We start from the raw sequence: 27,079 nt of genomic DNA on the forward strand, positions 1-27,079 counted from the left end.
CTGGACGTGGGTGTAACGTTTTGGAACATGACTGTGTTAGTAAATAATATCCCTCTCTCATACTGTCATTTCAGTGGAAACACAGCTATATTTAGGGCACTTGAATATCTACTTATTGGTTTACTGCGCTCATGCCAGACCTTAAGTATGAATGTTAGAAAACAACTTCAAAACAGAAGTTCTTCAAATCTTGCTTCAGTTGCTTGGCAGACTAGCCTGACGTGGTCATACTCAATTCTGGTCAGAATATGAGTCTGAAACTGCTTCATTGGGCTGTAATTATGGGGCGTGTTTCAACCGAACCAGGAAAGACCTCAATTGGATAGAGCTACAACCAATCAGAGCAACGAAGTGACGTCAACAGAGCTGAACTGCACAGTGTTGCCAACTCTGCCCCCCCCATTGATTTCTATGTCCGCGGGTTGAAGCGACTGTTAGCAAACCCCCGGAAAAGCTATTGTTTAGGGCTAGTAGTTGGCGGGTTTTGTTGTAAAAACTTGGCAACCCTGTCTGCACACGCGCTGGAAGAAACGATCTTTGCCGGTGTTGTAAATACATAAAATAATTTAATGATACACAGAGTACTTACCCAACATGAGTGCGAACAAAGCGGTGACGTCCTCAACCGTGGAGAAACCCATGGCTATCGATTCTCAGCTAATACAGATATGATCCAGAATCAGATTCGGAGGCTGAAATAAATTGAACAGGAGAAACAGCAACAGCAGGACGTCCGTCTCTGTGGTATGTACTGTATTTAGTGGCCTGTCAACATTTGTGTGTGTTTACTCGCAGTTTATAAGGACATGATTCGGTTTATGGACTATTGTATGCAACTAAACCTTAGCAGTAGCAAGCAAAACGGTTTTGCACGTCAGACTAGTGTAACGTTATACATAGAACAACAATGGAGTCCGTTAGCGCATTTGAATGACGAAGCACGCGATCGTGTCATTTACTGATGTTTACTCACGCGACGATGAAATGAAACAGCAATGAACAGTATGCATGAAACAGCATTTCACCCCCCCTTTAAAGCCCACCCAATCATGGCACAAACTAACTTGCTTCGACCCGTGGCAACAGTGTAAAAGTCTGTATCTATCGTCCTTCTATCCTCCATCTCTTTATCCATCCATCCATCCATCCATCCATCCATCCATCCATCCATCCATCCATCCATCCATCCTATCTATCTATCTATCTATCTATCTATCTATCTATCTATCTATCTATCTATCTATCTATCTATCTATCTATCTATCTATCTATCTATCCATCCATCCATCCATCCATCCATCTATCTATCTATCTATCTATCTATCTATCTATCTATCTATCTATCTATCTATCTATCTATCTATCTATCTATCTATCTATCTATCTATCTATAAGTAAAGGTTCTTGCAATTGTAGAACCTCTAATGGAACCATTCTGTCAATCTATCTGTCTGTCTGTCTGTCTGTCTGTCTGTCTGTCTGTCTGTCTGTCCTTCCTCCATCTCTTTTTCCATCCATCCATCCATCCATCCATCCATCCATCCATCCATCCATCCATCCATCCATCCATCCAACCATCCATCCATCCATTCATATTGATAAACTTTGTGGAATGTTGAAATAGTTTAAACTAAATTTTTAAAAATATTTTATCTAAATCTAAAAGAAATTGGTAAATCCTCCTATAAAGTGCTAATTCGATTCATCTTTGTTATTCATCTCAATAAAAATTAATGAACTTAAATGAACTTGAAGAAATCAGCAATGCACACACTGCTGTTTTGCAATGTGGCAGATAGTTTTGCATAGACTCCCACCACTCACACTTCAAACATGCTTTTCATTATTTCTTTAAAAAAAATCCTCAGATAAATAAACCATACTTTTTTAAATGTTACTTCTACTACTTTTTCTGTGTGCTGATTTTTCTCCAGCAGGTTTTTCTGTTGGCAGCCCATCTCTTTCTTATTTGAAGAGCACCGTTTCGGATTCAGTAACCACAGCTCCTGCAACATCCATCAGTCCAAGTGAAGGACATCAGACCTTCTCCACTTCGACCAGTAGTGTGTATCAGACAACACAAACAGCTCCACCATTCACCCCCAGTTACCCTCAGACGTCTCAGTTTGCCCTGACCAGCAGTTCAGATGTCACTGGACCTGCTCCTTTGGAAGATCAGGACGAGCCCTCTGAACTGGACGTGGGTGATCAAGGTGTGTGGATTGCAAATATTTTTCCTGATTTTCTCTAAAACACATATTTAATTTAGTTGAAAGGGATAGTTCACGCTGCAAAAATTACAATTCTGTCATCAATTTATCACCCTCATGTCATTTTGACTCTTTAAGACTTTAGACCATATTTTTATATAGATTGTATAAAGATTGTAAAAGTAATCCATATGAATCAAGCAGTTAAATCCAAGTCATCTGAAGACGATTGTTTTATATTATGAACCAATTTAATTTCGGTTTTATTCATATGGTAAATGGATACTTTTTTGTTCTGTTTTTTTGTTTTGGGTGAACTAACCCATAATGCTCGGATTAAACTAAGACAAGAATTATACACATATACACAAGTGTGTGAGAGAGAGAGGTTTGAGTGGTGTCTTTGGTTTTGCAGTAGAGGTCTAGTAAGCACAATGACTGATGATAATTCAATTATTTTTCCATCTGCATTTACTTCTGTGGTCTGTGCAGGGCTTCATTATGTTCCTTTGGTTTTATTAGTTCCTGTGATAGTGATAATCAGTTTCCACTCAATTCATCAATCTTGCAGAATCAGGGAAGGTTCCTCACCGCCCTTCATCACCCCTGGACCCCCTGCTTGCCGCTCTGGTCACCATTTTCATCATTTGCACTGCCATGGTCTCGGCTGTCCTCTTCCTAAGGTTCCGCCAGCGGAGCGAGCATCCAGAATTCCATCGGCTGCAAGATCTACCTATGGTAAGTCTCATACCTATATCATACAGGGCTCGACATTAACGCCTGTCCGGGACAAGTGGATTTCTTGAAGGGACAAATGAAAGATTATTTTACTTGCCCGATGGACAAGAGCATATTCAAAAAAATAACTAACGAATCACCAAAATGCAAGAATGCTTCTGCATTAATTTAGTGTGAGTGGCGATCGATAGTGGATAACATACACTCTAAAGAATGCTGGGTTAAAAACAACTCAAGTTGGGTTGGAAATGGACAAACCCAGAAATTGGTTTGTTTGAATGGGTCCATTCACTGTGGGTTCAAACAACCCAAGTTCTGGGTTTGTCCATTTTCAACCCAACTTGAGTTTTCTTTTAACCCAGCATTTTTTAGAGTGTATAATGTAATGAACTGACGGTAACAACACGCTGTTGATGCTCGCGCATCTCGAGGAGAAATCAAAACAAATGAGAAATTGCGTTTTTATATTTATAACATGATACAGTTAAACAACCAAATGTGCTGTTTTCCTGAATACCATCAATACCACTGATTTAAACATAAACAATTAATTAACATTTAGTTACTTAATTAATACATTTAAATGCAATATTGAGTGTTTGTAGTTCCAAACAAAGATTCCGAGCAACAAAGTTTCAAACAGAACCATAACGCCTCTCACGTGTTACTGAATGATTCAGTATTTGAATCAATTGGTTGAATCAAAGATTTAATTACCTGTTTGTAACGACTGCCTCATTCTTAAATGAATCAGTGTTTGAACTAATGACTCACTCATTAAGACTCACCTGCTGCCACCTACTGGTGATTTAGTTTCATATACTTTTCAATATTAATTTTTTTTATTCCAAAATACAAATCCCATAACATTATTTAATGCAGTTGTAATTTTTCTGTGTAATTATTTAACTTGATTGGTAACAGCCCAATAGTGTCTTATTTTAATTTAATGTATAGATCAAATTTAAGAATATAATATGAAACCTGAAGCAGATTAGTGGGAAAATGCCCTTTATAAAAGGTAAAATATCACAAATATGCACATTTAAAATGTTTCAAAGCTGATTTAACACTGGTGAGAATATTGCTTCAGAATAAATTATATTTACAACACATACACAAACATAAATCTAACTTTTTTCCAGACAAAGAAATGTTTTACTCGGACAAGTGAATGACTGATTTACTTGTCCAAAGGACAAGCACATGAACATGCTTGATTTTGAGCCCTGTCATATATCTATGAAATTTACATATTTCTGCACATATTTCTGGTATTTGGGCATCAAGTTGTGATACTTAAAGCGGGTATGGGATTTGTAGTATGGGAGTTTAGTCTCAAAATTATTAACAAATGTATGCAAAATTATCCATCTGATTTAATCTTCTTGTCTGTACAAAGTATGCTTTATTAATGAGGCCTAGGCTTGCCTAATTTTATCTATTAATGATAGCCTACTGTCTTAATGTGTGACGTTAAGGGTTTTTTAACGGCCATCTTATATGGGGGAAAACCATAGACTGAAAATAAATAATGGACGTTGTTGGACACACCCGTAGGTTTCTGTAGAGCATTTTTGAAGCCTAAAGTCGCTGTCGCCATCTTGGCAGCACGCTACTCCCAGCTAACTGAAAATGGGCAAAGAGGCAGGGCGTGGGTGGAGCTGTCATGACAAATCATGTCCGCCTGTGAAATCGTGTCCGCCTATACGACCCCAGAGCGGTTCTATTGGCTGAAAGAACTTTTAATGGGTAATCTGTTCAGAGCCTGATTACAATTCTTACAAAATCGCGTTTTGATTTTTGTTGTTTAAATTGTGTTAAAATAGCCTTTAATGTCTTACAAATCATATGTTTCATATACTAGTTGTATAAAACTGAAGCTAAAAGTGCTTATATAAATATATTAGATATATACAAGCATATCTCGTAAATAATCTATTTATTGTGTGCACCCTATTGCACAAAACTAGGATAAGGGATTAAGCCAGGATATCTTGGTGATCTTGTCATCTGTATGCAAAATTAAGTACACCGCTGTCGTGTAAACGTATCCTGAAGGCACACGCACACCAAAAACGATAACCATAAAGAAAGATAACTGTATATTAGCGGATAAATTGAGCCAGGCTTAATCCCTTATCCTAGTTTTGTGCAATGGGCCCCTGTTCTGTATATTACTGTTTTTGTTATTCTTTATTATTTACATTATAGGTACTGGCTATGTCATGATTTTTTATTGGTACTTAGTTTATCAGTTGAAATGATTTAGAACATGTTTTTGCTCCCATTATTGCAATCAATTACAAATTTCAAATACATTTTTTGTGTGTGTGTGTGTGTGTGTGTGTGTGTGTGTGTGTGTACTTAGTATGGCAATGAATTCATAGTTTATTTTTAAACAATTTCTTGTCCAGAACCATGTATAACAGCTTTTGATCAGGCATTTAAAACCGCTACCAAGTTGGGTCCTATAAGACAGGATTTGTCATGACAGTGGGTTGCTGAAACCACGATGGGTAACACAGGCAACAGAGGCTGCGTCCGAAAACCTACGCAGCTGACTCGTTGCCTCGCTGCCTTATCAGACAATGACTTCTAAGGCAGAGTTTTGTGCATCAAGGCACCTCACGAAACGAGACTTCTGAGGCAGTGCAACAGTTTAATGATCTAAAGCAAAATAGAGCGAGCTTTGGTGAGAACTAAACACATATTTAATTACTGCATTCTTGCTAGAAATGACATCAGAAGTGAAAAATATTGGTAAAAAACATACATTTACACACAAACTGACAAGCAAACGTTACTTTCGGACACCATCTTTTTTCCCTAGCTCAACTGTCACTGAATGGAAAGCACAGGATTGTGGGATATCAACGGCAGCGAAGGATACACATATGCTGCCTTCAAAAATCGGTCAGATAAAGGTATCTCAGGAGATAGGAAGTGAAGCTAACATTAGATTCGGACGTTGCTTGCCTTCCTGCCTTCAAATTTGTCCTCCGAAGGCAGCATTTTCCAGGTTTCGGACGCAGCCAGTGACTATCTTAGCAAGCCTAGCAGCCAGTCGATGAATTGCATTTTAAGTCACTTCCGTGTTTGATTCAAGAGAGATTGCAGGAGGTTGCGGCTTAGGAAGAACGCTCGATTACGATGGCGTTTAATGTTTTAGCAGACTACTGCCATCTAGCAGAAACAGGTTTTCTCTGACTGTTTGTGCAAGGCTAAACCAGAAGGAAAGTCTCAAAATCCAAATGAATCAATCGGATCGACTCCGAAACGAGTCAATAAATGCACGTGTCACCTGATCCACAAATGCACAGCTAACATTGTTGCATGCACACAAATTCTGACCTACATTAATACAAGTTTGAGTGATTCTATAATTGAAGAGATACATAAGGAAAAAAACTGTTCGCTAACAGAAATTATTTCCAGTATCTTGCTAAAAAAAAAAAAAAAAAAATTCAGGTAAAAAGTGGTGAAAACTTTTTAGTCAAAAATTCCACTTGCTAGCATAAATGCTAAGAGCATGACTTTTAAACACCCTACTGTGTGATCAGTTTTCCTTTTGATATTGTGGTAACAATTTTGATGTTTTACTTGTAAGTATTTTCAGATTAAAATATTTTCTCAGAGAGAGCACACAAACCTTTCACCTCTTTTCCACAAATCAATTTTGTGGAAAAAAGGTGAAGAAGCGTCTGCAGGCAGGTTGGAATGGGTGGAGAAAAGTGTCAGGTCTGTTAAAAAAGAGTACCAGCAAGAATGAAAGGAAAGGTGTACAGGACAGTAGTGAGATCAGCGATGTTGTATGGTTTGGAGACAGTTGCTCTGAGGAAAAGATGAGAGGAAGAGCTAGAGGTAGCAGAGCTGAAGATGTTGAGGTTCTCTTTGGGAGTGAAGAGGATGGATAGGATCAGGAATGAGTACATCAGAGGGACAGCACATGTGAGATGTTTTGCAGACAAAGTTAGAGAGGCCAGGATGAGATGGTTTGGACATGTTCAGAGGAGGGAGAGTGAATATATCGGTTAAAGGAGGCTGAGGAGAGAGCTGCCAGGCAGGAGATCAAGAGAAAGACCAAAGAGGAGGTTTATGGATGTAGTGAAGGAGGACATGAAGGTAGTCGGTCTGAGAGAAGAGGATACAGAGGATAGGACTAGATGGAGGCAGATGATTCGCTGTGGCGACCCCTGAAGGGAACAGCCGAAAGAAAAATAAAAAATGTAAAGGCATGTTTTAAATTGGTTGTGGGTAAAACATATCTGCAACATTTTTTAAGTTCATGGATAATTGTGCATGCATTTGTTAATCTTTTTGCGACTGAATTCATCCCATCCAAGTGCCCCTATTATTAAAGGCTCCTAATTTTGTTTTGTGTCTAGTTTTACTTGCACTTTACAATTAAATGTTCTCATAATATATATTGCAGCATCACCTCTTTTCTCACAGTGTCTAAACAATAAATAATTTGGTCTCTCTAAACTCCTCCTTTCTGAGAGCCTACTACATCTAAAGTAAAAAATGTATTTGCTTTTCTGCAGGATGACCTCCTAGAAGACACGCCTTTGTCAAGGTACACCTATTAGCAAGAGTGAATTCCACCATTTCATTATTTGATTCCTCAGGCAGCCAGTGTTGTTATTGGTGCAATTCCCCTGAAAGGCCACTTTCACAACTGATCTCAGATTTATGGGTTTTGATGATTCTCAGGAGGCCTTGATGCTAAACAGTGGTTGCGTAATATTCAAAATAAATATGTTTTTCATAAGATAAGAAAATATCTTTTAACAAGATATTCAGTCTTATTCTCTGCTAGAAACTGCACATTTCCTTAATAAAACAGTTGTTTAGTTAAGAGAAGGGAATGTTTGAATTTCAAGAACTGAAATCATTCACCTTTTATTCACCTTAAGATTCACTACAAAATTTGTAGTACAAATGTTTGCCATGTAGAAGAAAGTCATTTTAGTAATGCTTATTTTCCAAGATAATTTTTTTTTGGGGAAAGTTCCCTTGGTTTTGCATATGTACATGTCTCTGGACTTTTGCACTGACATTTAGAGCTAACGCTGGTTTCACACGGCATGCGCAAGCAGTGCGATGGCAGCGCAGAAGCAGTTTTTCGAACCGCAGCTAAACCATGGCGCATGTACCGCAAATATGGATGAATATCGTCCATTCTGTCACCTTTTCCGATGTTCTCCTCCAACCTTTGATTTATGATGGGCAGCATATCTGCTGCGATGCGACCGTGTTCCCCTCAGTCCCAAACACATAATATAACCTGCTGTATATAGGTTGTTTACATGATGAAAGTAACCTTAAAGTTATCATATGCCTCTAGTTTTAATCATTTAAAAGTTTGGGCAAAAACTTCTGGCAGTGATGTGTATTCGTGTATTTTATTTCTTTTTTTCACAGAGCTAGATGTCATATGGTGATTGTGAAACATACGGAACACTCACTACATGATTTCATGGTGACATTTTTTTATTTTTCATGTTAATCAGGTCAATTTTGATCAAGAACAATGCGCTGTGGCTTTAATTCAGCGTGAGCAGTGCAGCAAAAAAAGACTTGATGCCAAAATGATCGCAGTACTGCCACTTCTGCTCCGCGACAAGCTGCTGCGTCGCCTCTGTGTGCGGTGTGAATGCTCTAATCTGATATTATGGGCGCCAAAAAAATAGATGCACTGCTTACACTGCTGACGCGTGCGGTCTGAAACCAGCCGAAGACATTGTAGTGAGGAAAATGTTACTTTTTATGTGACAGTGTTCTAGAATGAGTACAATTTTGGGGTTGAGTTAAATTGTGATTTTGATATTTATGACAAAGGATGATTGTCCCGATCGCTTATGAAGGTATGTGAAATAATAACTTGAAATGTATTTTAGCATATTCACTTCTGTCTATGCTGGTATTTGTGGTAAACCTAGTGCCTAATGTACTTTGTGCCAAAACAACCTGATAAATATATATTGCATAGTTGTGTTGTTGAGATGAACCTGTAAAGATAAGAGTTTGTAATAAAAGAAGAAAACCATGTTTTGTGAAGACTCATGCTATAACACAGTACAACATTTAATATTATAATAAAAACAGGAATATTGTAATAAACATGGTATCATCAGAATAATATATAAAACATTGAAAAGTTGCATAAGTTAATTTCATTCCTAAAAAAGATGAGACTCATTTATGAACGATTACAAAATATCACAATATTAAATAAACAATGGAAAAACAATTGTTAAACCACCAATAACCATCAAGACCTTTCAGTTGTTTAAAAATTCATAAACATGAACACTGATTTAATACGTCATGTGAATATGTATCCTCATACCAGGTTTGTCTGAAAACAATTGCAAGGCATCATCGGTTTACAATCGATCTATGGCTGTGAAATGATGATGTCACCATACGGCTCGTCCTGTCGCACGGTGACCTGTCTTGCAACTGTTTGTTCTGTAAACACAAGACGAAACAACAAGCAGCATAAATTCCCAGGTGATTTAACTTTTCAATAAATTAAGAATTGGGGAGCATTTGATAACTGTTATTTTGTTAATTGTGGTGTTCCATCTCACACCACTATTGGCATCTTACAGTTTATTTTCTACCTTTAAGTCTTTGTGTTGAAAATAAAACTGGATTCTTTAATTGGTCCACAAGTCCACCATCCCATCACCAAAAATTGCTCCCAATTTTTGTGGCAAATCCCATATTTCATACTTTCATTTTGTCTAAACTAACAAGAATCATGACGGGAAGGTAAAGCCTGGTTTATAATCTGTGCGTCAACATGAGTGTGATGGTGTGAGCGACAAAAATGATGTGCGTTGACGGTGTGAGACCCGATTTCGTGCACGCTGCTCCACTTCCGAAGAGATACACAACTCTGTTGCAATTCTGACCAAGCAGGTACGTACAGCGCCGGCATCTTAGCGGCACCCAGTTTGCACTTGTTTACATTTACAATTGCAGAAATAAGCCATTTTAAAGAAAATTATGTCCCTTGTTAAATTAAGCTGTTCAGGAAATTTAATGAAAATGGATACCCGGATGGCCTACATCTTCCGGCGAGATTCTGAAGTGGGCATACGATGGACACTTTACTATCGGAGGCCACGGGAGAGGATTTGTGAATGACAGGGAAGCGACACAAATGAGGCTGGTAAAACATATAGAGCCCATTCATACACCCAGCACCCAGGTACGGCGCAACCGTTTTTTGCTAGTTTCAGCCCGACACAGTTAGCATTTTCACGCCCAGCGCCACATTGTTTAAATAGCACTAGCACATCTGTGCGCCCATGGGCGTGCTGGTCTGAAAACGAGGTGTGTGCAACTGAAAACGACTGCACCATTTACCAACAAAAACCCTGGTCTAAAGTCAATAGCGTAGTATTTTTTTTGTGTTATATGCGCCAATAGACGGGCACACAACGCGCATACACCTCTGCTTATTACACACACACACAAACGCACAACAGCACAAAACGATTTTTAAATATTAAAAAATAAAAGGATTCCTCTCTAGAGAAGCGATGCTCGCAAATCCCGCCATGTAAATAGCAAATCCGCCATGGCGCAAGCGCAACTTAATTTGAAAGGGAATGGGAGATGAGACTCTAACTGGTTTATTGCACGTTATGCCCAAAACACACCCATGACTCATTAAGAGATTAGGTACAACCCTTTTGGACCATGTGCCAGACGCACCGATCGTTTTTTCCTCGTTAAACTAGCAAAAGTGGATTCGGACACCATGTGCTCAGATTGTTAAAATAGGGCCCATAATGACAACATGACAAATGTAGTGCGTCCAGATTATAGTCATACTACACACACTCATACATACTCTTTTAGTGGCCGTCAAGTAATTACTTACTTTACTCAAGAGAATATGTCATTTTTGGATGCAGCCAATGTCACACGTGTACTCACAAACTGCTTTCTGATGGTTTAGAGGACAATTATTCAGAGACGCCACCTGTCATTTCAAAAAGTATTACTACGGCAAGCGTGTCAAGTATAAACACTGTTTATACTTTGGACGTTCATCAGTAGATCAGAACAGAACTTTCCACTTCCATCATGTTTTTTTTTTTTTTTTTTTTTTTTACAATGGCAATCCTGTCAAGTACAAACGTCTTATCCAATTGGGGTGGGGTGCGCACAGTCTTGGAAGCTCACGGCAAAGTATAAACAAGGCTTCAATCATCTGCCACAGGCTGGCAACATATTTGAAGATATTTGGGCCAGATTTGCAACCCCTAACAGAGTACTGTGTGCATTCGGAGGATTATAATGCTAAAAATTATTTAAAACTGCCTTTTTTTTAAATCGGTTAAGATTTCAAATTTATCTGCTGTGTCCCAGGCCTTACCTAGCAATCTCCAAAAGACTTGAGCCACAAGTTTACGACTGGCCTGAGGCGGCAGCAGAGAGTGAAAGGTCACTAAATCTTCAATAACATCCAGTGGCCTTCAACAGAAGAAAGAAATACATTAGACATTTGTCTGGAGTCGCAATCCACTAAAATGGATGAAGCTAAACTTTATAAAATCATAAAATAATATGTTAATTATGACTGCACTGACATTACTGGACAAAACTTGCTGGATAATATATAACGGTCTTCGGTAGAGTCGCTTTATAGCTGAATTGAATTAATTTTATAATTGATGAACACTACAACATTACTGTTACAACATTACTACACTATTATTGAACTGTACTGAATCAACATTTAACTGATTTGAGCTGAATAAACTACAATATTGCTTTCTGTAGAGCTTTGAATTGAGTTTACTTCATAACTGATGAACTTTGCAACATTGACACTGTTATTGAACTAAACTAAATAAACATTGAAATAAAATGAGCTGAACAATGACACAATTGTCCCCCGCAGAACTTCTTTACAGCTGAAATTGTTTCAACATTGAACTTCCCAACTGTTATTTTCCTGTTTATTACTGTGAAGCTGTTTTGAATATTTCTGGATTGCATAAAATGCTATATAAACACTTGTGATTCGACTATTGTATAATAATATAAATATATATTGTATAATAATTAAACACAATAGTGTAACATTTTGCATTGACATAAAAAAGTAGCAAATAGTTTTAAGCTGTACCTTATTTGTTCCTCAATATCCATAGCAATATCTTCAATCACTGGGACTCTCTCCTCTGGGATGTCCTCTAAACCGAACTGAATTTCTGGAACAGGGGATCTAAACCCATGAAAATAGAAGTAATTATTCAGAGGCACATTATAATTATGCAGCGACTGAATGTGAAATTCACACGTGTCAAACCAGTCTCTAATGAGAGCGACAGCTACTTCCGTCTCACACTTTCTGTCTCTCTTTTACCATCTTTCCTCTCACCGTCTCATTTCAGGTGTCTCGAGGGGAGAAGACTCCTTGTCTGGTGTCTCCAAAACCACCAATGAGGCTGCAAATACAAAGACAAATGAACATTCTGTACTAACACATATTCTCTTTTTTTCCCTCTCTTCAAAACGCACCGGTCACTACTGAAATAAAGTCAATCAACTGTAATTTAAGAAATCATTCTAAGAATATACACTGATCAGCCACAACATTAAAACCACTGGCAGGTGAAGAGAGTAACATTGATTATATGGTTACAATGGCACATGACATAGTGTGGGATATATTAGGCAGCAAGTAAACAGTCAGATCTTGTCAGTTCTTTCAAGGAAAAATGGGCAAGCTAAAGGGAAAAATAGTTGAGCGTCTCCAAAACAGCACGTCTTGTGGAGTGTTCCAGGTATATGCAGTGGGTTACTACCTACCAAAAGTCAGGGCGTTAGGGTCATGGGCACCCAAGGCTCACTGATGAACATGGGGAGTGAAGGCTAACCCGTCTGGGGCCAGATTTACAGGTGTGGACAGGGTTATTTTTGGGGCTGATTTATGGTTTATAGCAAATGCATTTGTAGCAGTTTCCCTTTCAGAGGCAACATTATGGGAGGAGAGTATTTAAATGATTTATACAAGGTGATTTACTAAGGTTTGAGGGCTAGTCTATTCTAGGCTAGTCTAGGCCTTGACTCTGGAAGACTTGGAGTTAAGCTTTTCTTTGAGAAAAGAACAAAGAACGTCACTGAAATCATTCTTAAAAAGGGAAGACGTGTTCTGAGTTTTGCCGACCGGATATGGCGTAAGTTTAATCTATCAACTAGCTCCGCTTCGCGTTGCTCTGGTTGGTTGTAGCGCTATCCTATTGCGTGCAGAGGGAGTTTGAAAGACAACCGTTTATCCCGCCCCTCGGATTGAGCCCTGTCAATGGTGAGTTTCCAGACCAAACATCTTGATGTAGGTCTGGCTTGTCAGGCTAACAGTGCACTGCAGTTTGCTGCATATGTGGATGCTTAGCCATATGCTGATGCTTAGGCGTTTGAGCTTCAGAACTGGACTATGGAGCAATGAAAGAAGGTTGCCTGATCTGATAATTCAGGTTTTATTTTAGTGGATGGTCAGGTGCATGTACGTGTTGTTTAGCTGGGGAACATATTTCACCAGGATGCACTATGGGAAGAAGAAAGGCCAGGGAGCAGTGTGATACTCTGGGCAATGTTCTGCTGGGAAACCTTGCATTCATGTGGATGTTACTTCGACACATAGCACCTACCTAAGTATTGTTGCAGACCCCGTTACACCCTTCAGGACAAAGCTGTTCCCTGATGGAAGTGTCTTTTTCAGCAGGATAATGCATCCTGACACACTGTACACATTGTTCAGGCATGGCTTGAGGAAAATTTGCACTGGCCTCCAAATTCCCTAGAACTGTTTGAGCATCTATAGGATGTGCTGGAGAAACAAATTCGAACCACGCCGGCTCTACCTAGCAACCTACAGGACTTAAAGGATCTGCTGCTAATGTCTTAGTGCCTGATCTCACAGGACACCTTCAGTTTTCTTGTGGAGTCCATGCCTCATCATATCACAGCTGTTTTGTCAGCACGAGGGGGACCTACATGATAATGGGCAGGTGGTTTTAATGTTCTGGCTGATTCTATAATGTACTAATATTTTACCTGGTGTTTCTCGCTGGAGGAGGCCAGACTCCACCATTTCTCTGGGAATCTATAGTAGTAAGGATGCCAGACAAAAGATCATTCATTTAAACAGAACCACTTGTTATATGCTTAATTAAACATTTTTAGCTAAATTTAGTCTAAATTTAAGATTTGAATTGCATATAAACTTTCCATCCATTTGGATCACACCGTTTTAATTAACTAATAGACTCAATGTGACCACTTTATAAAAAGTTTAATTTGTTAACATTAGTTATTAGTTAACATGAACTAACAATAAACAATGCTCCATCGTCCATGTATTAATATTTGTTCATGTTAATCTCAGCATTTACTAATATATTCTGAATATCAAACATTGAATCTGTTAATTAATGCACTGTGAAATAACACGAACATGGACATTTCTAACTTTTATTAACAAAGCGTTGTAAGAATATATTGCTTGTTAGTTTATATTAGTTAATGCATTAAATAATGAGACCTTATTGTAAAATGTCACAGGTAAAATGTCTGCACTCCAATAAAACATGGCATAGATTTTTATTAAATCTTTGCACCTATTTGATTTCATTTAAATAATCATATTTTCAAAATGCATTAAAATATGTTCAAAATATGTCTAGCTGTGAAAGAAAAAATAGTTAAAATGTGCAAGATTGATAATTTGAAGATAAATAAATCAAAATTGATGAAAAATATATAAATATATGATAAATAAATACAATTGGTTATTGTGTATGTCAACTACATTTAGTTTTTATAACTATTACACTTGTGTGCTTGGGGGGGAGTGAGGTCTGTGAACGCTACTGCTTTTACAGAAATCTGACCCATTACGTCTATGTATGACTGACATATATGCATCACATTATTAATTTGTTTATTATAAAACTATTACCTTCATTTTATTTTTGGTATATTTTAAATTTCTAGACTTTTGATGTCACTGGCACTGATTGCTAGGGTTTTGCTAAGATTGTTGTGGGTGATTTAAGATAGGGTTTCACAAATCCCTAGTGGTTTGTCAGGGAACTGCAAGGGGTTTGTGAGTTGTTGGAAAGCATAATAAATCATAAAAATACAATATTAAAACAAAAAAAGATTTAAAAACAAAAAAATCAAGCAAAATAAAACCCCTAATATTTTTTATTTATTTCACTACCTGCAAGTCATGTGACCACATGGCAAACACATCCAAATATGTTCAAATCTCAGGGGGTACAACAAGTAACTGTTGTAGGTCAAAGGGCTTCAGCTGACAGAAACGTTTGGGAATCCCTGAATTAAGGTATTAACACAAATGGTGTGGGACGAGTTACATCTTAAAATGTAATGGTGTTAGTGAAAGAGAACATGTTATGCATGATAACCTCTTTTGAGCTAAGCTCAATCTCCTCTTCTCTCTCTGCTGGTTCTGGTCTTTCCTCCTCTTTCTCTGGTATCTCTTCAGCTACAGGAACCTCCTCAGCTACAGGAACCTCCTCATCTATAGAAACCTCCTCATCTACAGAAACCTCCCAGCGTGGCCTGGATGGAGGGATGGGCTTCACGACCGCTGCCTTTTTCCATAGCGCCAGGATTTCAGGTGGAAGGCCTGTGTAAGCATTACACTCTACACATTACACTCAGAGCAGTCAATAATATGAGCTTTAGCTCTGGACAGTATAAAGGTATAAAGTTAATGATTAGGATGCTTAAAGGAGCACTCCACCGTTTTTAGAAATAGGGCTTATTCAATTTCTTTCCTACCATGTGGGTAAATGCATTTTTGTCTCAGTGCATGCATTGAGACAGGTTGGCAGGGTCGCCGGTAGCTTAGCTTAGCATAATAAATGGAATCCTATGTTGCCAGCTAGCATGTCCCAAGTAAAAGTGATTAAAAAAATGTAAATAACCCACCTCTAAACCGAACATTACTTTGTGTGTCCTGCGTATTCACAACGAGTAGAAATAGCGATGCAGTTTAGGACTAGGCGATGTCCTAGGCAGATATTGACATGGGACTATATTATGGGGAAGCACAGGCGAAGCAGAGATATCACGGCTCTCATCCTCACGTCCTCTGGCTGTTGAGCAATCGCAATGTGTTGCATGATATCTCTGCGCTCAAGTAGCAGTATTTCGCCTGTGCTTCCCCATTTAGTCTCATGGCTATATCTGCCTAGGAAATCGCCTACTCTTAATCTGCATTGCTATTTGTACTTGTTGTGAATACGCAGGACACTAGAAGTAATTAGGTGGAGTTTTTTTTAAATCACTTTAACTCGGGACATGCTAGCTGGCATCATAGGATTTCATTCATTATGCTAAGCTAAGCTAGCGGCGACCCTGCCAAACTAAAACAATGCATGCACTGAGACAAAAAAATGCATTTCCCACATATCTAAATGTAGAAAAGAAGTTGAATAAGCCCTATTTCTAAAAAGGGTGGAGTGTTCCTTTAAGTAAATATCATGGAAACTGTCATGAAATATCCATTTAGGTCATATTAGACACCAAAACTATAAATTGTGAGTAGGTGTGAATGCATGTGTATGCGAGTCCCAACTCCAACCCATGTAATGAGGAGGATTGGGGAAAGACCTGGTGACTTTCCCCCAAAAAATCATGGACAGTCTCATGTATGACAAGAGCTGGCCCATAGAATCACCAAGAGTCGGATATGACTGACTGAATAAATTCATTATGTTTTTGCATATATATGGACAGTGCATTCTGAAACACATTCACAAGTTCACTTAAGACATGTCCAAATCCAGTTTTGCTAACAACGGAAAAACAGTCAGCGCATCAGGCACATGGTCCAAATGGGTTGTCCCTAGTCTCTTAATGAGCCATAGGCGTGTTTTGGGCATAACGTGCAATAAACCAATCTGAGTCTCCCATTCCCTTTAAAAGCCAGTTGTGCCTACCCTGGATGCCAGCCGATTAGCCCCCCCCACAAAATTATTTATGTCGGGCAGTTCGGTCTGGCCTTGATCTATAAAGGAGTAATTATCTCCAAACAGAAACAGTAACGTAATCATGCACGTCATCAAAGGGGCTTCGATTATATTTGTTCAAATCCTAAACGGAAAGCTTGTTTGTATCTGCATTCACCTTCACAATTTCTCTCAGTTTACCTTGACTACCAATTAACCGAGAAACTTATTAAGAAACTTATTATTAAACACATGTTAACGCTTTTCTAATATGTTCTCTTTTTTTATTGAAAATAAATTTTCCGATCTGATATGTGATGGATCTTTCCGATCTGATATGCGAGTGTGGCTAAAGCCGGATTCGAACCTATGCTCGAAATGTGACAAAACTTGATGCCATGCGTCTTACCCCTACTCTATAGCCACAGTAAATAATTTAGTGATTTCTTTGATTTTGTCTGGCCCAATAAATCGTTTAGTAAACAGCACTTTTTCTGTCTAGACACGGAGGACGGAGCATAAAAAACATGCAACTTGTTCATTATCATTATCTGTGAAACTGTTGATTATGGCAGTTAAATGAATATAGCCTTTTTATTAGACTATTGGTATTGACTGGTTTGAGGTCTTTTTTGGTATAGGAAAGGGATATGGCCTAAAACGCACCATAATGCAGGAAATCACATCTATGAAATCATTTTTTTTCTGGGGGAGAACCACCAGACCCCCCGCAAAACAATTTCCCCACCTATCATATTTTGCCTTAGCCACTACTGACCCACCCACTTTTTATTTGCTTCCGACGCCCATGCTAAAATGTGTGTTATTTTGGCAAGGTTGCCTGCTAAAATTTGCACTCATGGGTCTATATATCACACAATAGTCGCTTCAACCCACGGACATAGAAATGAATGGGGGGGGGGGGGGGGGGGGGGGTCATATTCTAGTCATATTCTGACTAGAATTGAGTATGACCACGTCAGGCTAAGTTGTGCCTGCACCATGGTGGATTTTTTAATATTTAAAAATGTTTGTGTGCTGCTGTGCATCCCTGCGTGTGTAATAAGCATAGTGTCCATGTGTTGTGCACCCACCTGTACGCATATTACTAACGCACCCTTTAAATAACACAATAAATACTGCACTATATTTACATTTATGCATTTGGCAGACACTTTTATCCATAGCGACTTAAAGTTAACTTATTACAGGGACAATCCTTCTGGAGCAACATGGAGTAAAGTGCCTTGCTCAGGCACACACTGGTGGTGGCGACTGCTGCACTATTGACTTTAGACCCGGTTTTTGTTGGTCAACGGCGTCAACAGTCATTTTCAGTTGCCTCAAAATAGCAACACAACAACAATGCCTATGAGTGCACAGATGTGCAAGTGCTATTTAAACAACGTGGCGCTGAGCATGAAAATGATAACGGAATCGGGCTGAAACTAGCAAAAAAGCAAGGCTAGAAACTAGCAAGGCGTCGCATTGCGCCGGGTGTAGGGCCCAATATGATTTTAGGGTGAATTATGAATTATGTCATTTCTTTGTGAGATTCGCTGACTTACTCATGCAAGGGTTCCCAAGAAGTTCTTTAGCACCCCTCTTTTCAAATGGTGGTATGATGAGTGTCGCCTAGAAAAAGAAAACACAATTGACAACAATTTTATTGACAAAAATAATGCAGACTTGAAGAATACACTGTTCTGGACTTACCATTGGTCTGGTCTCTGTCTCCGTATCATCAATCCGGGCCCTCATTTCCTCTTGAGATATCTGTGTTTGTTCATCAATGAAGATCAGCTGTCTCCTCCTCTTCCTTTTCTCTTTAGGAGATTCAGGCCTCACTACAGCAGGCTGACAGAGGGACAGATGGGAGTAGGGCTTGATGACAAATGTGTCAAATGCTTTGATGTAGCATACAACCTCACAACCTAACACACCTCAAGAAGAGGGCTCCTTTCTCTCACTGCCCTCTCTCTCTCGGGTTCAACGGCCATTTCCACCTCTTCGCCGGGCGGAGGGAATGGTATGGGTACAGACACAGATACTGGTGTCTTTTCTCTTTCCTCTAACACAGGCATCTCCATGGGCAGCCCCAAATCCTCCTCAGGCAGCAGGGCAACTTCCTGGCTCGATGCACCAGTGATTTGCGCCCTGGGAAATCATAACCTTAGAGCATAAGTTTGGTGTTTTTCAACCCGTATAAAATAAAGGGACAGATTTACTTACAGCATGCGCCAGCGCAAGCCCTCTTTTGGTGTTAAAAAAACCTACTGTCATGATTTACTAAAGACACACAGTGAAATATTTGTGCCAAAAAGGCGTGGACGGATTTTTGCGGATGACCTCATTGCATATGCATTTGTAGGAGTTTCCCTTTCAGACACAAAATGTATGGAGGAGAGGATTTAAATGAAACATGAAAGGAGATTTAATAAAGTTTAGACTAGTCACTAGTCATGTGCACCATTATTTACCGCGCAAAAAAGCGTGTCTTAAAGCAGACTCTAATTTGCACTGCTCCTGGTAGATTGTGTTGGTCATTATGGGAATGATCCGGCTGCATCTGTGGTCTTTAATTTGTGCGTCATCACTAGATCCTGCACTGAACTTTTCACTTCTATTACACTTTTTTGGAATTGATCTCTCACACTTATTTACCCTTTTTAGTACATCTGACACTAAGAGTTCTAAGAATTCGCCAGTTTCTGTGTTTACTAGAAGCATGCAAACACAACTCGGCCGTCGTCATTATGGCCCCGCCCACCGACTCTATACACGATGTGATTTGCCCGGCAAGATTTTGGCGATTACAGCTCAGTAGGGTATTGAGAGTTGCTAGACAACACTCGCGGGCAGATTAGATTTGCTGCCGCTAGGGTGCGTCTAGATTTTTAGGCTAATAATCACTAACAATTAAGTCAAAATTCATGTTTGGATTTCTTAGATCGGGACAAACTATGTTTCCATCCAAATTTGCAAATTGAACTTATGAACAAAATGAAAGTATCGCTAAAACACACCAACTGAAATATTTCAGGTCTTTTATTGTTTTAATACTGATGATTTCGGCATACAGCTCATGAAAATCCAAAATTCCTGTCTCAAAAAATTAGCATATCATGAAAAGGATCTCTAAACGAGCTATTAACCTAATCATCTGAATCAAATAATTAACTCTAAACACCTGCAAAAGATTCCTGAGGCTTTTAAAAACTCCCAGCCTGGTTCATTACTCAAAACCGCAATCATGGGTAAGACTGCCGACCCGCCCCTGTCCAGAAGGCCATCATTGACACCCTCAAGCGAGAGGGTAAGACACAGAAATAAATTTCTGAACAAATAGGCTGTTCCCAGAGTGCTTAATCAAGGCACCTCAGTGGGAAGTCAGTGGGAAGGAAAAAGTGTGGCAAAAAACGCTGCACAACGAGAAGAGGTGACCAGACCCTGAGGAAGATTGTGGAGAAGGACCGATTCCAGACCTTGGGGGACCTGCGGAAGCAGTGGACTGAGTCTGGAGTAGAAACATCCAGAGCCACCGTGCACAGGCGTGTGCAGGAAATGGGCTACAAGTGCCGCATTCCCCAGGTCAAGCACTTTTGAACCAGAAACAGCGGCAGAAGCGCCTGACCTGGGCTACAGAGAAGCAGCACTGGAATGTTACTCAAATTTTGCATGTCATTCGGAAATCAAGGTGCCAGAGTCTGGAGGAAGACTGGGGAGAAGGAAATGCCAAAATGCCTGAAGTCCAGTGTCAAGTACCCACAGTCAGTGATGGTCTGGGGTGCCATGTCGGCTGCTGGTGTTGGTCCACTGTGTTTTATCAAGGGCAGGGTCAATGCAGCTAGCTATCAGGAGATTTTGGAGCACTTCATGCTTCCATCTGCTGAAAAGCTTTATGGAGATGAAGATTTCGTTTTGCAGCACGACCTGGCACCTGCTCACAGTGCCAAAACCACTGGTAAATGGTTTACTGACCAAGGTATTACTGTGCTCAATTGGCCTGCCAACTCTCCTGACCTGAACCCCATAGAGAATCTGTGGGATATTGTGAAGAGAAAGTTGAGAGACGCAAGACCCAACACTCTGGATGAGCTTAAGGCCGCTATCGAAGCATCCTGGGCCTCCATAATACATCAGCAGTGCCACAGGCTGATCGCCTCCATGCCACGCTGCACTGAAGCAGTCATTTCCGCAAAAGGATTCCCGACCAAGTTTTGAGTGCATAACTGAACATAATTATTTGCAGGTTGACTTTTTTGTATTAAAAACATTTTTCTTTTATTGGTCTGATGAAATATGCTAATTTTTTGAGATAGGAATTTTGGGTTTTCATGAGCTGTATGCCAAAATCATCAGTATTAAAACAATAAAAGACCTGAAATATTTCAGTTGGTGTGCAATGAATCTAAAATATATGAAAGTTTAATTTTTATCAATACATTATGGAAAATAATGAACTTTTATCACATATGCTAATTTTTTGAGAAGGACCTGTATAGAGACCTATAGAGAGTTTTTTTTTTTTGAGGACAGGTTGCTTATAGATCATGCACCAAGTACACCGACCATTTTTCCCGTGCAGGCAGCAGAAGTGGATTTGAATTAAAATAGGGACCAACCTTTTTAGTGTTTCAAATCATGAAAGTCTGGGTGGAAAATGTATCCATTTAGGACAAAAACTCACACACTTGACATCTGGGAAAGACCAAGCTTGAAAGCTTGTGGAGGCTTGCTATCAGTGCAAGATAATGAAATATCAAAATAAAAAGGATATATTTAACAATTGGGATTATAACGATTATGCTCATTGAACGAATGTTCATTGAGAGGAGCAGAAAAAAATGATCATTTTTAAAATAGGGTTAATAGTGCTGCCCTAACTATGGACTAACCAAGGAGAAAACTAGAGAAATAGATTCTGGATTCAAGATTTAGATTTTATGGACTCTAAAGCCATCAACCCTAAAAGTGTTCTTTTCAAAATGGGAAGTTTTCCATTTTTAGTATCTTTTGTTTACTGAAAGCGTACTTAAAGAAGGCGTAAGTGCAAGTTTCTGAAGTGCGGTTGTCTTAACGTACAGATCTAAAGAGACTGATGTTGTCAGATCTCTCGCTGCCTCTCTCTCAAGTGCTGCTCTCTCTTGCTCTCTTTCATCAGGCATCCTCGGCTCTCTGTCCTCTTCTGTCTCTTTCTCTATTTGCTCTCTTTCTCTGTCTATTTCCAGCTGCCTCTCATCTTCACCTGCGAAAAAACATTCCCTTCTCATATTTAACCTAAAACTGATTTATAATGTCTCCATGTTATAAAACAAGATATAACATGACAGAAACAGCACAGGGATAATTCATAAAACCAAATGAAATGAGCACTGACTTATAATAAGTGTTTGGGCAAATCTCACCAAACCTGACATGAACACATTCGCATTCTCATTATCATATAGATGTTTTATTTTTGAGTTTCCTCATTATTCTTAATGGTGATTCTTATTAGTCTTGTATTACTGCAATAACAACATTTTTTATTATTATTATTTATTTCTTTATTTAACATTATTTTATTTTAAGATTTTTTTAAAAAACATAGTTTAAAGCAGCGCAAAAAGTTGCAATAAAGTACAAATACTTCAAATTTTATATAGTATTTAAAAAATGTTTTTAAATAACAATAAAATTTAAATATTAACATTTTTATTTAAATGAGCATAGTTTAAAGCCAACACAAAAAAGCTACACTGAAGTGTAAACACGTCACATTTTATATAATATTTTAATTAATTAAATAAAATAATATTAATAATTATAATAATAATAATTTTTTTAAATATTTAATTATTTTTTTATTTAAATGAGCATACTTTAAAGCCAGTACAAAAAGTTGCAATGACATATAAATACTTCACATTTTATAGAATATTTTTTATTTTATTTTATTAATTGAATAAAGTTAAATATATATGTATTATATATATATATATATATATATATATATATATATATATATATATATATATATATATATATATATATATATATATATATATATGTTTTTTGTTTTGTTTTTTAAGCCAGCACAAAAAGTTGCAATGAAGTAAATACTTCACATTTTATAATTATATTATTTTAATTATTTAAAAAATGATAATAAAATTAAAATATATTTTAAATGATAAAATAATAATAATATAGTATTTTTAATTATTAAAAAAAATCTAAATATTTTTTATTTAAATGAGCATAGTTTAAAGCCAGCACAACAAGCTACAGTTAAGTATTAATACTTGACATCTTATATAGTATTTTAACTATTTTTTTATTTATTTAAAAGAGCATAGTTTAAAGCCAGCACAAAAAGCTACAATGAAGTATAAATACTTGACATTTAATTTAGTTTTTTTTTTAAAGTTTTTTTAAAAGATTCTTTAAATGAGCATAGTTTAAAGCCAGCACAACAAGCTACAATGAAGTAAAAACAAGTAGAATCTGTATCTTCATCTGACACCAGATAATTACTGCACAAAATTACGGTTTTGGGTACACGCAGCATGTTGCCATCACTCACGCTCAAGAAAGTGATCTGGCTGCTCCAGCAGTAGTTCGACCAGGTTGGACTCCGGCAGATCTGCTCCTTCAAACTGAGGAAACAGAGAGACGGCATCAGGGATAAACACAACTGAAGTTCAGGCAGTGATGATAACAGTGACTCACAGCTGTACCTCTGGCTCAGGCATGATGACTGGTTCTCTTTCTGTCAGAGTGATGGACTCCTGACTGGCTGTGATGCCTAGAGGGGAAATAAGGAGCTTTAAAATACACATACATTTCTAGATTTGTCCTTATTGCTGGTGCTTATCATTTGTAAATTGCGTAATTTAAAAGGCAATGGATATATGTAACTGTGTGCCGCAAATGATAATGTATCACTTTTCCATGCAAACTATTAAGAGCTCACCATCTGAAGGTGGTGTTGGTTCTCTAATGGGCGACACATGCACTGGAGAAACCTCTTCCATTCTCTGAGACACAGTGTGAGAGGTTAGACTACACATGACTTAACTTTATTGTTAAATAATAAAATAATAAACAACACATATTGTGCTTTACCTGTTCAAAAGTTTGATGTCAGTAAGATTAAGACGTTTTTGAAAGTGCTCACCAAGTGTGCATTAATTTGATCAAAATATAGTAAAAACAGTAATAATGTGAAATATTATTACAATTTCAAATAACTGTTTTCTATTTTATTCTGTTTTAAAATGTCATGTATTCCTGTGATCAAGCTGAATTTTCAGCATCATTACTCCAGTCTTCAGTGTCACATGATCCATCAGAAATCATTCTAATATGATTCACTGCTCAAAGAAACATGTCCTATTATGCTGCTTAATATTCTTGTGAAACCGTTATACAGTTTATATAACTTTATAAGAGTCTTTACTGTAACTTTTGATCAATTTAATGAATTTTCCTTGTTGAATAAAAGTATTTCTTTAAAAAAAGGTTCCTTATAAATGGTAGTGTACGTACGTATGGCAGAACTTTAGCATTTCTTTGAAACTCTGAATTACATCCACCTGAATGAAGCTGCTTGGACTTGGCAGGCCATACTCCATAACCCCAAAGAACGGATCCCTCGCCCCCTCGGTTTCATCAAATAGCGCTGCAGCATCAGGGATCATGTGACTCTGCCTGAAAGAAAGAAGGACAGCGAGGAAACTGTAAATGTGAGATATCGTATTTGCATCAAGCTCTGAATCTCATTTTCATTCATTGGTCCTGCTGCTCTCACCTGATGTTTTGTGCCTTTTATTTGAGTTTAACCTTGCAAAAGGCCAACAATATACTTAAAACATGGCATATAAAATACGACAAAGTAAGAATGGGTTGCAAATGCTGTGTTAGCAATGTTGTTTTTTTTAAAATCTAAAAATAACATGAAATGTTCATTTAAATTTTGACTTGCTATTTGTTTTTAGGGTGATGCTGTGACATTCTGTCCAGGTGCGCACGGTTCCCCTTAAATTAACTAATAAATAAAAATAAATAAATAGCTGAAGTATTGAATCCAAAGCATATTCGGTAGCACTTTATTTTAAAGTCTTGTTCCCCATGTATAGGTAATAACCCTAAACCACCCATAAATCTAACCGTAACACATGTAATTACCTTATATTAACCAGTAGTATACACTGAAAGTACACATACTCTAAAATAAAGTACAACGGGCATTGTTTAGGATCAGAGACAATGTTCATCCTCAGACATAATGGTTCCATTCATCTATAGCACTCTTGTTATTTCATCTGACATTATGCCAAAATAAAGGGAGCTCGTATTGAAACGTGTCTAAGAAATGTAATAATGTCTGACCTGGTTTCTTTATCCATCAAATCAATGTTAGCCTTCTGTTTAGCGCGGAACAGTCTGTCAATTGCCCACTGAGTTTCCTCTGAGAAAAGGACACAATTAACAGAAACACCAAATAATCACGGGCATGTCAAAATCTCTATACAATACATGAGACATGATCTTCATTTGTGTTCCAAAGATGTACAAAAGTCCTACAGTTTTGGAACAACATGAGAGAGAGAGAGAGAGAGAGAGAGAGAGAGAGAGAGAGAGAGAGAGAGAGAGAGAGAGAGAGAGAGAGAGAGAGAGAGAGAGTCTTCCAGTTAAATAAGTCTAAAAAACAAAAAAATGTATTAGTATATAAAAAAGATTATGAATGAGTATTTGTGACAAATGGACCCAGCCCACCTAACAAAAATTCACACTGTCTGTGGTAGACTAGCACCACTCCATACTGCAGCTGAGAGGACAGGTACAGGGAGAATCGTGGGCGGGGCAATCCTGACATCGGGGGCGGGACTCGGACCAACACGAAATCCATGATGTCATTGCTGTTTGAGAATAACGCCATTCATTAATTTTTGGTTAATATTAATTTTATTCAATAAATTAATAAATACATTATTATTATCTTTACATGCGTTTATATAAAAAATTGTTCACAAGTCAATTTTTTTCCCCATTTCACAGAAAGGAGAGGTTACTAACCAGGTGCGCTGGACATTAACTTTAAGCATATCTCTTCGACTTATCTTTCGTCCTTTAGTGGCCGCCAACCTGAAAATATATATTAGCTATTCCTCCGTTTTGGGATTAGACCTTTAAATTGATAGATTATATAAATGTAGGCTATCCCAATTATGGGTTTGCCATGCAGGGCATGCAATGATTTTAAGCGCACTTTCTCACAGTCAGTAACAGGCCTAGCTCTCGAGAATAAATGAGGACTCACCATATCGTGGCAAAGCACCCAGTCCGATGATTGAGCACCGTAGGGTAGAAAAACATCGTGAACAGGTTGACAGGAAAACAGGATAATTTTAAAGTAAAGTTTCAGCGAAAATTTAAATAGAGTGGTCCTGGGACAAATTAAATCTCTCAGGTGAAATCCTAAGTGTTTTGAAAGGAAATGGGGACTAGCCTATATAGAAGGCTACTTCAAAGGTTGCTGTGGGAGATTTTGTTTTGAAAAATCTACCAATCAATTGTGCTTTGTGAATAAGACAAACCAATCTTATTAAGACTTAGTGTAGGACGCATTTTATTGGACTGTCTTGTTCAATAGTATCCATAACAAGTCCTATTTTGTTATAAACATTACAACATAATGAATATTGAGGAGCATTAAAATATTTACACAGTATAGGCTAGTAATAAAACAGCACCATTATGGGCGGGTGACAATTACTATATAATTATATAAAGGCTATATAAAGTTTTATATATATATATATATATATATATATATATATATATATATATATATATATATATATATATATATATAAAGATGTTATTACAATATAAAGAATCAAATGCGAGAAAAAATGATGAGTACTGTATTGCATCTTTCGCCATCAGGTGGCGTGTATGTTGTGCGTTATGATTTCCAATACGAAGGAATTGATTATGAATATTAATTACATTTGCCCAGTTACCTTAACTGATTTGCTGAATGGCTGTCGCGGGCGCTAAACTCGGAACCAATCCTTGTACGTTGAAGACTTAGCCTATTCATATTCATAAGTGCAGCCATCGAAA

General features: G+C 37.9%; 2 protein-coding genes across 3 annotated transcripts in view; one reads left to right on the forward strand and one right to left on the reverse strand.

Annotated features, from left to right (window-relative positions):
* The window catches only part of si:ch73-344o19.1 (uncharacterized), a 12,155-nt gene extending 3,155 nt beyond the window's left edge, over nucleotides 1–9,000 (forward strand). Inside the window, exons 3-5 of the mRNA XM_067454230.1 lie at nucleotides 1,938–2,213; nucleotides 2,782–2,948; nucleotides 7,496–9,000. Coding sequence (XP_067310331.1) covers nucleotides 1,938–2,213; nucleotides 2,782–2,948; nucleotides 7,496–7,540 — 488 coding nt within the window. The 3' untranslated portion in view covers nucleotides 7,541–9,000. The remainder of the gene's footprint in view (nucleotides 1–1,937; nucleotides 2,214–2,781; nucleotides 2,949–7,495) is intronic.
* LOC137090301 (meiotic recombination protein REC8 homolog) lies at nucleotides 6,991–27,071 on the reverse strand. Of its 2 annotated transcripts, XM_067454224.1 has the most exons (19): nucleotides 26,271–26,593; nucleotides 26,027–26,095; nucleotides 25,727–25,869; nucleotides 25,340–25,418; nucleotides 24,544–24,658; nucleotides 23,922–23,985; nucleotides 23,686–23,753; nucleotides 23,532–23,604; nucleotides 22,049–22,211; nucleotides 18,907–19,120; nucleotides 18,680–18,820; nucleotides 18,532–18,598; nucleotides 15,413–15,636; nucleotides 14,037–14,085; nucleotides 12,361–12,427; nucleotides 12,106–12,204; nucleotides 11,350–11,447; nucleotides 9,304–9,425; nucleotides 6,991–7,144 (listed from the first exon to the last, which is right to left on the reverse strand). In XM_067454224.1, the coding sequence occupies exons 1-18, from the start codon at nucleotides 26,324–26,326 to the stop codon at nucleotides 9,352–9,354; spliced, it is 1,863 nt and encodes a 620-aa protein (XP_067310325.1). In that variant the 5' UTR covers nucleotides 26,327–26,593; the 3' UTR covers nucleotides 6,991–7,144; nucleotides 9,304–9,351. The 2 variants fall into 2 exon arrangements, with proteins under 2 accessions (XP_067310325.1, XP_067310326.1); XM_067454225.1 differs by lacking the exons at nucleotides 6,991–7,144; nucleotides 25,727–25,869; nucleotides 26,027–26,095; nucleotides 26,271–26,593 and adding an exon at nucleotides 26,977–27,071 and having other exon boundaries at nucleotides 9,054–9,425.
* Nucleotides 27,072–27,079: the final 8 nt, after the last annotated feature.

Source organism: Pseudorasbora parva, chromosome 9 (genome assembly GCF_024679245.1).
Source record: "Pseudorasbora parva isolate DD20220531a chromosome 9, ASM2467924v1, whole genome shotgun sequence".
Classification (NCBI taxonomy): Eukaryota; Metazoa; Chordata; class Actinopteri; order Cypriniformes; family Gobionidae; genus Pseudorasbora; species Pseudorasbora parva.

Coding starts and splice junctions, on each gene's coding strand:
- LOC137090301 (XM_067454224.1), bottom strand. CDS start 26,326: ATGTTTTTCTACCCTACGGTGCTCAATCATCGGACTGGGTGCTTTGCC. Junction 26,096..26,270: donor GGGTGCTTTGCCACGATATG/GTGAGTCCTCAT, acceptor ATATATTTTCAG/GTTGGCGGCCACTAAAGGAC. Junction 12,428..14,036: donor CCTCCAGCGAGAAACACCAG/GTAAAATATTAG, acceptor TTGTATTTGCAG/CCTCATTGGTGGTTTTGGAG.